The sequence below is a fragment of the Parasteatoda tepidariorum genome, chromosome 10 (genome assembly GCF_043381705.1).
Source record: "Parasteatoda tepidariorum isolate YZ-2023 chromosome 10, CAS_Ptep_4.0, whole genome shotgun sequence".
NCBI lineage: Eukaryota > Metazoa > Arthropoda > Arachnida > Araneae > Theridiidae > Parasteatoda > Parasteatoda tepidariorum.
In genome coordinates, this window is record NC_092213.1 from 14,276,869 (window position 1) to 14,289,546 (window position 12,678).

Here is a 12,678-nt window from a genome sequence, read left to right on the forward strand (position 1 = left end):
TGTGTGTGTGTATGTGTGTGTGTGTGTGTGTGTGTGTGTGTGTGTGTGGATATATATACTATCTGGCCAAAAGCAAAAGGATCCGGACACTCGGTTGTTATGGTGGTGGACGCATAATGGTGTGGGCATGCTTCTAGTGGTTTGGCCTGGGTCAGTTAGTTTCCCGTGGTTTGAAACATGAACTTTGAGGTCTGGACAATGCTGCATTACCAACTCTATGGCAATATTTTGGGGAAGGCTCATTTCTCGTCCAGCAGGATAATAGCCCCATTCACACACTTGCACAGACGTGGTTTGACAAGATGGGTGTTCAAAAACTGGACTGGCTTTCTCAAAGCACCGATCTAAATCCCATAGAACACCTTTGGGACGAATTAAATTGCAAATTACGTAGCCAGCCAAATTGACCCTCTTCACTGCAAGCACTCACTTCAACTGAGATGGAAGCCTGGAAGTCAATTCCTATGGTCACTTATCAAAAGCTGGTGGAATGTCCATTGAGAAGTGTGCAGGCAGCCATCGATGCAAAAGGGGGACCAACATCATATTAATATGTGCCTCAAGGCACTCTAAGTCCATACCACTGGGTGCCCGGATACTTTTGACGGGATAGTGTATTTGTTACCGTTAAAGTCATTTGTTTCATAGAACAACTAGGTATTTCATAATATAACTAGACAAGTATGTTAAAGTATATAATAAATGAAAAATGTTACACTTTACCTAGTTCTTCTAATAAATAACTAATGATAGAACACTCAAATAAAAAATAAACAATTTCAAATTTATTCATAAATTGCATAAATTGATTGACCACACATTGCTAAAATCTCCCAAAAAATACATTTTATTCCTAAAGTGGAGGATTAATTGATAAATAATAAGGATTAAGGAATTGATAAATAATTATCTAAAAGCAATGGAATGAATCGTACACACACGTCACTGCAAAGAAAATATAAGTGGTTCAAAACTGACTAAAAGCAGCTAGAACTTTCGATTGACCGATGACGTCAGAGCCAGCTGATAGTTTTATTTTATTTTATAACCATCTTTTGAATAGCCGACCCAATATTTTGGGTTTACGACTGCTAATGTTTAACTCCGAATCCTTGCAATTTTCAACCCAATCCAAAAGGCAAGGAAACTCATGGATCAAGTATTCGGAGAAATTTGCCCTCGTGGAGAACTTTTTGATGGAACTCACCAGCATTTGCGTCACATGGAGAGGAAAACCACGAAAACTTCCTACGGTTAGATTGAAGACAAGGGAACTCGAATCCATGATACAACTGAGGATATTTTACGTCAGCACTGGAGTCGATGCAAGCCAGTTACGGAATTCGTATCGACCAGCCATTGCCGGAATTTGAACCCGGTTCACCTTATTGGAAGCTGAACGCTCTATCCCCTGAGCAATCACGGCTCCAGCTGATAGTTTATCAGCAAAATGGAGTGTTAAAGATGAGCTAAGTCTCACCGCATAAGGTAGAGTGTTAATTAACGTGAAATTAATTACATACAGTACCTTATAGTACATCAAATTTGTTGAAATTTAATTCTTTCGTACATCAAATTTGTTGAATTTTAATTCGTCTACGTCTTTTACATAACTTAGATATGTATTTTCATGTATTTTATTTTAACCGTGATATATTTTTGTCTTGCGTAGCTCGCAACTTGATGCTTGATTAATTTGTTCTTCGAGTCTATCCTTGACATGGCTTTGAGTTGAAATATGAAGTTAAAAAATTGAAATCTTTGTGAAAGAATATGTAAGGAATAATGCATAGGGATGGTCAAAATTGCAATAACCCTTTGACGCAGAATTTTCATTAAACACATTTTTCATACTTTTTTAATTATTTTATTAATTTAGGTCGAACTAATTAAAAAATATTATACTTAGCATTTTAATATTTAATGGTTATAAAATATAGCACTGGTGTCTTTTTCGGCGATAAAGATAAAATCTTCAAAACACGGCTCACTACCGCACGAAATTTTTTTCAAATTTGCAATTTTTTTGATGGAAAAGAAACAGTTATTCACCATTGAAATTTATTAAATTTTTGATAAATTTTTGAATATGAATAAAATAAATATTTCTAACTTATTTTTCGTATTTAATATTTTAGTACGTTATAGTATTAAAAAAAATTTTGTATTTTAATATATATTAGTATATAATATATATTAAATTATATATACTATATTTATTAATATTAGATTATACTAGCAGTATATATTAGTAGTATATTTTAGTTTTGATTTTTATATTTTAGTTTTATATTGTATAATTCAGTATTTATATTTTTGTATGTAAAATTTTATATTTTATATTCCGATAATCTGTCAGATTTTTTAACTACCATTAGATTGTTTTTTATAATTAAAAAATACCAATTAAAGAGTGCCAAAAATACATACAAAAGGGTCATCATTGTCCCATCTTCGTCAAAGGGTTAAATGATAGAAGTTTGAATTATTTTTATTTGCAAGGCAAAAAGGGGCGGGGTGGCTCGGGGGATAAAGCGCTGATCTCCCTATGAGGTGACCCGGATTCAAATCCCAGCGGTGGCTGGCTGATTGACGCGAATTCCGCACCGTCCACAGTGCTGACGTAAAATACCCGCAGTGATGGAGGTATCATGGGTTAGAATCAGGCTAACCGTAGGAGGTTTTTGTGCCTTTCCTCTCCGTGCAACGCAAATGTGGGTTAGTTTTTTCAAGAAAGTCCTCCATGCAGGAAAATTTCTCCCAATACTTGATCCGAGAGTTCCCTTGTCTTTTGGATCGGGTTCAAAATTATAAGGCTATACAGAGTTGAACACAGTTTGTCGTAAACTCAAAAATTGGGTCTGCTGTTCAACGACGGTAAGAAAAAAATTATATTAAAGAATTAATTAATGTTATCAGCTTAAAAATTGGCATAATGAATAAACATTTTCTCTTTAAACTAATATAAGAAAGTACCTGATTATATTGCTCACTATCTTTACCAAAAACCATATACATGATATTTTCGCAAATGAATGCAGACTTCGAGGCGCAGAGGTTCCGGGTGATGAACTGCTGGGCTGGATTGTTTGACATGAATTCATACACCCCAAATGTATTCATGATACTCTTTAAACGAAAAAATATATGCTAATGTTAGTGACTCTGAAAACTACAGCGATATCAAACCAAAAAAAAAATTCAGATAGAGATTACATTTACTTCGATATACTCAAAATAAGGGACGAGGTAACTAACTATAGACTTCACGTGGCTAACTTCTACTTCTGGTGCTAGTGCCACAAACAACTTTATCTGGAAATAAGGAAAAAGAATATCGTGAGCATTATTTTTTATGATGCATTTCAATAATCATCGATAACGATAATATCGCGAACATTATTGACAACCCAAGACCAAAATATAAACAAGATGGCGTTTTACTGTTACATCTATTAGGGTTAGTTTATCATCACTCTGAATCAATTTTCCGATCAGATTTAATTGGGTACCTAAAAGTGACGTCATGCTTTAGCTTCAAATCTGATTGGCTGCCGAATCGTTGCAAAACAGATGCCGCGACCAGGTCCAATCAGGTTCCAATCAGGAGCCAATCAAGTTGCGTGACGGTGGTGATAGGATATAGGATACACTTAAATATATTAAAATCTCTGAATGGAAAAATATTTCTGTTGTGGAAGCTGCAGTCAATTGTTATTGAGACTTTATTTTTACCTTTTCATTGTAAAGAGGTCTTTCAGACAGAAGAGCAAAAGCTATGGTGGTCCCCTGAGAGTGGCCAATATATACCAGATTGTCTTCTTTTGTTGTATTGAGAATATAGTCAATCATAGCTGGCAAATCATATTCGGCCATCTGATCAAAGCTAAAAGAAAACAATCAGCAATTAAATATAGTAGGTAATTCAGGAGAACAGTTTTAAGCTTCTGAATGAGGTAGGACACACTATTAGGATTAAGGGGTCTTTTACCTCTGATGTAAAATGAAAAACATTTTTCGAACACAAAATCTCAAAACTTTCTGCACATATTGATAATTCATTAATATAATCACGAATATTCTTTTCATTTTATAATAACTCTATACAGATTCATACCACAGGGATAGGTTTGGTAAAATACCCCCCAAAAGCTGAAAATAGACATCCAAAAATATGCACACAAAAAACTTTTAAAATAATTGAAAAAATATCTGAAACTTCAGTAAGAAAAACTGTTATTGGAGTTACAGAGTGTTACCTTAGTTTTAATTAAGATATCGATGCGAAAGATTTTATTTACTTATTTAAATTGTGTGAATATGAATCTCAACGTGTGATATTTAAACCATGCGAATACGAATCTCGACATTTTAGAATCGCGTGAATGCGAATCTCGGTTTTTGATTTTGAATTCGGGTAAATACGAATCTTGAAGTTTGATTTTAAAATCGCGTAAATACAAATTCTGATGTATAATTTTTTAGTCACTTGAACACGAATCATAACAGTGGCTTTTAAATCACTTGAATACGAAACGCGATATTTGATATAAAATCGTAAAAATACGAAACGCGATGTGCGATCTTAAATCGAGTAAATAAGAATAGCGATGTGTGATTTAAAATCAATGTGAATATAATTTTAAATTGAGTTTGCATTGGTAGAAAAAAGAGTAAAAATGATTTTTTCCCTCGGGAATTCGAAAAAAACAAACTTTCTTTAAAGCGGCATATTTTTTTTTCTTTTTTTTTTTTAGTATTAGTAAGACATTTTGAGCGATGGTGACAAATTTTTCAGCGAACGGCGTTCCCGCTTTCGTGTACATGATGACGTTTTTAATATCAATCTTGATCTCTTGACCTGTTTTACAGCCGCTTACTGCAGCTCATTTAGGTTATATTTTCAAACAGATTATATTTTTTTCCATAAAATCTGCTATATTTCATAAGATAATAATGATATTAAGTAATTCTGATAATTTTGAAGTAAAAATCAGTTTAGCTATTTAGATATGCAATGTTAAAAAAAGATGACATGGTTTCTAGATTTAGGAAAAACTCGCTTTTTTTGGAAATTCTGATTTGGCGTCATTTTACTGTTTGTTCTTGGTGCAAGCCGTGCCCCATCATATGTTAGTGTTAGCATATTGTTAGAGGAGAGAGATTAAATTCATTCTGCAAATTATCGTTTAGGTTTGAATTTCGAAGTTGGTATATTGTTAACAAGGAAAGAAGTGTTTTATAACGATTCCTTTTTTAAATGACAATTCTTACGTCTTCAAATGACGATTCTTCTTTTAAACACAAATAATAAATCAGTTAAAAAACACAAGTACACAAAAAATACCACTCAAGAGAATCACAAAACACGATGATCGCGTTGTGTGCCAAATGACTTCAAAACACACCGCAAACAGTAACCCGGGAGTATAGGCAGTCAAGAGTTTTTAGCACTCTCTTTAGTAGAAAACACAATCCATTATACTAGTCTGCTTTCGACCGGACACAACTATTTAAGGAATGGAGATGGGGAGGGAAAATTCTAAAAATACGTTTAATAACAATAATGAAAACACTATACTATATAACACTAACAATAATGAAAACATTTCTATAGTTTGTATACGGTAAGAACTCCACCCGCCACAAAGTCTCAAGCCGTCTGCTGCTATGGAAACAAGAATAGCACATTTCAGGGAGGTATAATATATATATATATATACACCGAAGAGCCATTACATTATGGCCACCCTGCTAATAAAATGTAGGACCACCTTCAGCCCTCAAAACTGCTAGCACCCGCCATGGCATTGATTCCACAAGGTGCTGATAGGTAATCCACAAGTAAGACCACAAGTAGGACCACAAATGCTCTCTTGGATTAAAGTCAGGTGAATTTGGGGGCCAAGACATGACTTGAATTTACTAGAATGTTCCTCGACGATTTGACCCTTATGACATGGTGCATTATCCTGTTGGTAAACATCATCCCTGCAGGAAAAACTATTGCCATGAGTGTGTGAACCTGGTCTGCAACTATGCTCAAGTAGCTTACAGACGTCAGAGATTGTTCCATGAGATTATGGGTCTTAATGTGCCCCATGAAGACATTGTTCCTGGGTAGAGAAACAATGAAAACCTGGGCGAGCCCATTGTTATAGATGGAGGGTGGTCATAATTATATATACAGCTTTTCGCAATGTACATACAGTTTGTTTCATTCCTTTATCAATGTTTTTCTTTTATTTTTGAATCAGCCGCTGAAAATTCTGTATATCAACACCTTTAAGCACAAATCAAAATTATTTGGTTAAAGATTAAATAAGTATTATTTACAAAAAAAGTCTTAAGCACATGATTGAGAAAGAGCACATTAAAGGAGTTATTATAATTTGTTTTGCACAAAGAGCTTCAATTGAGCAAATGGATTATTACACTTTCACTAATACACTATTAGCTAAAGTATCGTATATCCAGCCCATCCGACGTCTTCCCTGTATTTGTGAAATTTAATGTAGCACTTAATCGATATTTTACCTTATCTGATTGAATATTTGCATACGCTGCCGGGCACGTAAGAGTTCGAAGTACGTCATGCAAAACAAATTTTTACAGTCCTCGGGCTAATGAAATTTTTGAACCTTGTTGCACATTGCAAAATATTAATGACTGAATGGTTATATTTTCAAAAAAATTACATTTATTTACCCTCAAAATTTTCCAATGTTTACCTGAAATCCCAAAAATCTTTTGAGTTTGTTTGAAAGTTAAGATGTTGTCTCGAATAGGCACCGCCCCTTGTATTTCCCAGCCATACATCGTAACCATTATCTGCCAGTAAGAAACCTGAAATGTAAAAAATATACAAATATACCAGTTTATTTTATATAATATCTTTAAGGATAATAAAAAAACATTGCCTTTCACTAGCTGCAAAATAACTTGAGCCATCATTGGACCAATATTTACGAATCTTGACTCAATAAGGTTATTGTCCCTATATAGAATTGTCCCATTTATCCGATATTGGATATATTTACGCAATATTGGAAAGCACTCCTCTTTGCAGATATAATCGTGTGAGCTGATAACGAGATTATATCTCTTCATTATTTTGTTTTTAAACTTTTTAATTTTTTTTAAATAAAATTCTTAAATATTGTTCATTTTTGTAATGTTTCTTCTTTTCTTTCCATAAATCTTTATTTTATTTTTCCATGTTCTCTCTATATTATATATATACATATATAAAGAATGTAAATATAAGAATTACACAACATAACAATGAAAATGTACAATTACCAAGACTTTGGTGAGGATAATTAATCACCCAGTCTGCGGAAGATTGCATCAGTCCGTGCTGTAGCAAAACCGGTTTTCGATTCCCTGTCTCCTTGTTTAATTTGCCATATGGTATTCTTTGTAGAGAAAGCTCGTATCCGTCTTCTGTGTACGCAAAGTGATTCTCAACTGGATACCCTTTGGAAGTAATCAATTCAGTCTGGAGATATAAATGAAGTTTGACTTAAATTATGTGTTTATAAATAACGTTATTTTGGTTCTCGTATACCAATGAAGTTTAGTGCATACGTTATGTGGAAGTGACCTTTAAAATGAGATTTAAATTTCGGTCAATTGTATGGAGAAAGGTGCGCATTACGTTCTAAATACACAAATCTTATGTATATATCCCATGGGCATTCCAAATCCCTCAAACACACTCTTACACACCAACCAATAACTCTTCAGAGTTTTGCGTCATATTTTATTTTTATAATTGATGTAGCAACAAAACTTCTACATTCATACTTTATTTTTGTTTTAACCAATTTTTTCACGGTTCCCAGCAGATCACCGAAGTGAAGCATCTCTGGCTGCGGTCAGTGTGCGGGTGGGTGACCCTTTTGGATCAGTCTGCGTAGGGACCGAGGGTGTGCGGTATGGGGCCTCGTTAAACGGTTCTACCGTAAAGTGCTCGACTTCGAGTGCAGTCGTCGGGCTACTGAAGCGGGGGTGCCATCCCCTCCCCAGAGGATCAAAATTGTGATGGCGTGTCTTCGAGTCATCCTCAGGGATGTTTCCCAGACCGTCGCCAATAGCCCATTGTGCAGCGTAAATGAACTACAACAACAACAATTTATCCAATTTTTTAATAGTTTTTGACCTCCGTTACATTTCAAGAATGTTAGCATACTTATAGAAAGGTCTGCTAGCATTCCAGCTAATTCTTATTCTTTTTGAGGATGGTTCTTCCCAAAGGGTAATAAAATTGAAACTAAATTAATCGCATTTTATTTTATAATCGTCGTTGAACAACCAACACAATTTTGACCATCTAAGTTCAACTCCTTGTAATATTAAATCCAATGGAGAGAACAAGGGAACCCCTGGATCAAGCAGGGACAGATGGAACTAACCCTCTCCTCCTACCTCAGAAAGCCTCCACGCGGTTTGTTGGTTTTTTTATAAGCAGTCTGCGCAGACTATTTAAAAGTGCACCAGTTGTGAGCACATAAACAATTTTCATTTTAAAAGTAAGAAAAATTTATCATATATATTTGAGAATTGAATCTGTAGTGGTTAACAAGTAAACAAGACAAGCCAATCATATTCATAAATTAAACAAATTTTTAGACATGTAGTTGCTGCCGCTTTCTTATTTTTACTAGATTTTCCATTGAATGGCTCTTACGAAAACTGATTTACCTTCATAGTGGTCTGATCGGACTACCTAGGAGAAACCGTGTAGGGGCTTCAGTTATGGGAGACGTTGAACTACGCAGCATTTGAGGAGGAGCACCACGAAAACGTCCCACTGTTAACCTGACGGTAAGGGGACTCTAACCCATGATCCGTCTACTACTGAGGACATTTTATGTCAGCACTGTGGTCGGTGAGAGCCGAGTGCGGAATTCAGGTTAACCTGTCATTGCTTAATTTTGAACTCGGTTCACCTCATTAGGGGGTGAACGCTGTATTACCTGAGCAACCACGGCTCAATTACAGTCATATGCAGATATATATTTCTCCTCCTGTACGAGCAGTAACACAAAATCGTATAATTATCATACTTATTGATTCGTCCAGAAAGTTCGTGACGATTTTCAATAGGCGGAGCTATCAAAGGTCTGACAAAAAAAGTTCAAGTGGTTCTGAATTACTCTCCAAAGCAACTTTTAGTTTTTCTAATTTTGCAACTACTTTAATTTAGATAATATTCATCTATCATATATCAGACTTTTGTCTTCGTCTTATGCCACATGTCACTATTGACAAGCCTATTTTAAGGCTGAGGGTGCACTTCTTTTTCCAGTGGTGCCATCTATGGACAAGAATTCAAATTCTGCCACACACATACGTCACATTCCATTTTACAGGGAGGATATATTCACTCACTAACATTCCATCCGCATATCGTAGTTTTGACCTAAACCAGAACACGATCTATTTCTAATCCAGCAACCCCAGATTTATTAATTTGTTATGCGATCGTAGAGGACTTGGTGACCCCAACAGATTTAGCCCGCACCACTTACCATTTTGTATACGTGGAGTCTTCGGCCTGCGGAGTTCGAACTCACAACCTCTTGGACAAGGTCCCAACGCTCTACCAACAAGCGGCTATTCAGGCCTGACATCTACATATAAATGCAATAAATTTCCAAACCTTTGTGGTGATCAAGAAAATCTAACATGCATAAAGTGACCAGTGTCCACAAAAAACTAAAAAACTGGTCACAAAATTTCTAAAAGAACATTCAAAAACTTACTTCTTTGCTTTTTTAAAAAAAAAAACGAAAATATATTCTGTACAATGGAGGATCTGGACTTTTTATATTAACAGGACTTCCCTTTTTTCATTTCTCGAAAAAAATGCTGACCACACACGCGCTAATACTTAGAAATAATCCTCGTTTAACAATATGTTAAAAATCTATCTGAGTTATCAGCTGCGTTGTCCCCGTTTGTAAAATGTTTTCGGGAAAATCGAAAAATGTTCTCCAAAAATCGTTGAAAGTTGACAGCTTTGTAATTGTTTTGATGTCACGATGGTTAAATCAACTGCATAAATGGTAAAGAGTAATATTTTCTCCCATTTTATATATTCAAGATAAATCAATAATTGGTTCAAGTCTTCAAGTTCGCATAACAAATCAATACCTCTGGGCATACTGCATTGGATCCTTCTCTAGTTTGAGTCAAAAATATGGTCGTGGTTGAATGAATGGAATATTGGGTTGCACCGTGTGAGTGGCTGAAGTCTTGTTCTTGGCCATAGATGGTGCCACTGAAAAAAGCGACACCCCATGTCTTAAAAATTAGCTTGATTTCAAACAGGCTTGGTGATTGGCAAATAACATAAGTAACAACAACACTCATTTAAACAAACGGAGTCAATTTATAGTGAGAGTCTAATCGTTGTAAATGTACTTAGTTAAACCAAAAAGTGAAATAGCAAAGGGTAACATTTACTACCACTTTAAATATTCCAGAAAAATCTCTCGCTTAAAAGATAGAAATTGGAATTTGTGCATTTATTAAGCATTAAGTAAATTGCACATTGTTAAGATTATTTAAAAATATAGCTCCTTTCGACTTTAAAAGCTTTTGATAAGAAACAATAGCTTAAATAATTAACCATTCCATCCCTATGAATTGTCTATACCAGACATAGAGCTAATGTGTAATAAAACATCTTTTTTTTTTTTTAAGTTTCTTCCAAATTAGCATATGTATAATTTAAAATAACAATAAATGTTCAAATTTTATTAATAAAAAAATACTAGATGTGTCCAAATTAATAAATAAAAAGCTTTTCATTCAAATTTATAAAATATTGACCACGATACCCCTTCTCCCTCTCATGTGCATGGTTTTTAAGTTTAGATGTTGGAATTATTTCTATTGACAAAGTGCTATATCATTTCTTTTTATCTATAACTGGTTTTGTCCTGTTTTTAAAGTGACATGTTGGAATTATTTCTATTAACAAAGTACCATACCATTTCTTGTATCTATAATTGGTTTTATCCTGTTTTAAAAGTTACATGTTGGAATTATTTCTATTAGCAAAGTACCATACCATTCCTTGTATCTATAATTGGTTTTATCCTGTTTTCAAAGTCAGCTGTTGGAATTATTTCTATTAACAATGTACCATACCATTTCTTGTATCTATAATAGGTTTTATCCTGTTTTTAAAGTGACATGTTGGAATTATTTCTATTAACAAAGTACCATACCATTTCTTGTATCTATAATTGGTTTTATTCTGTTTTAAAAGTTACATGTTGGGATTATTTCTATTAACAAAGTACCATACCATTTCTTGTATCTATAATTGGTTTTATACTGTTTTTAAAGTTAGATGTTGAAATTATTTCTATTAACAAAGTACCATACCAATTTTTTTTTCTATAACTCTTAATCACTTACAATTAAATTGCAAATAAAGTAAAAGTTTAAACATACTTACAACATTTCGGTTAATATCTGGATCTTCTATGAAATTTGCAATATTATCCATATCATTATTTATATCATTATTTATATCATTAATTTCATTATTTATATTATTATTTATATCATTAATTTCATTATTTATGTCATTATTTATATCATTTGAAATATCACTATAAACTACTGAATATGGATATGCATGTAGTACCACTAACAGTAAGAAGTTCATTTCCAACCAAATCAAATTAGTTTGTCAGCATGGATTCTCAATAGCGCTATGAAAATAACACATTTTTACAATTATACTACTTATTTTAAAGGATAATCCAAGAGCAATTATTTTTGTACCTTTCATGAATACGCTTATTGACTCAGATGGTTGAATGACGTCGAACAAAAAGTTCCAAAACTGAATATATTATTTTGATTTTAATGATAAAGCCTTCTCATTTTTACCAATTCACAGTGAATCAGGAAAATTGCAACACGTAACAACTGTTCGAAAAGGAAATTTTCTAATGTACCTGTGCTCGATATAATTCAATAATGTTTTATACTTTTTTTTGTTCTATTTCATGGACTTATATTGTCCAAAAATAAATTTGAATTATTATCTTCATGACAAGCATCGCCATATATGATTTTCTGTTTGATTGCCAATCATTGTTTCAAATTTTTGCGTGTGCAAAAATTGCAGTAAAATACACAACGAGGAAAAAAAGCAGATTTTAAAAAAAATACCTTTGGTCTGGCATCGCGTGATCGTGTAGTAGTAGTATCCGGTGTGCCGCAATCTTGGATAGTTTGGTCGGATAGTTTGGTTTGATTATTTTGTTTAATATTGGTCGAAGAATTTTGACTTGCAAGGTAAATAATATTTTTTGCATAATTTTACGAATGTAATTTTACATACAAAAAAATACAGAGTTTGAACGAAATTGATTGAATTTTAAAAATACGGCTTTTTTAAAAATTTGATTTCTCAGGAATTAATATTAATCGATCGATTTCGTTCGAATTTTGTATTTGTATGTAAATTTACATTCGTTAAAATGATGTTAAAATATTAGTTATCTTGCAATTTGAATTCTTTTTACTATTGCTGAATAAAATAATGAAAAATAATAAATATTTACTGAAAGTTACATTTTTCATGAAATTATCTTTGGCTAAACGAATTTTATAATTGTGTGCAAAAAATTTTCAATACGCTTACAA

The 12,678-nt window shown here is 33.4% G+C and overlaps 1 protein-coding gene across 1 annotated transcript in view; it reads right to left on the bottom strand.

Annotated features, from left to right (window-relative positions):
- LOC107440574 (gastric triacylglycerol lipase-like) overlaps window positions 1-11,749 on the bottom strand; it is a 25,251-nt gene extending 13,502 nt beyond the window's left edge. The window contains exons 1-6 of the mRNA XM_043053966.2: window positions 11,477-11,749; window positions 7,303-7,501; window positions 6,732-6,846; window positions 3,736-3,886; window positions 3,223-3,315; window positions 2,977-3,129 (exon numbers count right to left, since the gene is read on the bottom strand). Coding sequence (XP_042909900.1) covers window positions 2,977-3,129; window positions 3,223-3,315; window positions 3,736-3,886; window positions 6,732-6,846; window positions 7,303-7,501; window positions 11,477-11,689 — 924 coding nt within the window. The 5' untranslated portion in view covers window positions 11,690-11,749. The remainder of the gene's footprint in view (window positions 1-2,976; window positions 3,130-3,222; window positions 3,316-3,735; window positions 3,887-6,731; window positions 6,847-7,302; window positions 7,502-11,476) is intronic.
- Between the last annotated feature and the right edge of the window lie 929 nt (window positions 11,750-12,678).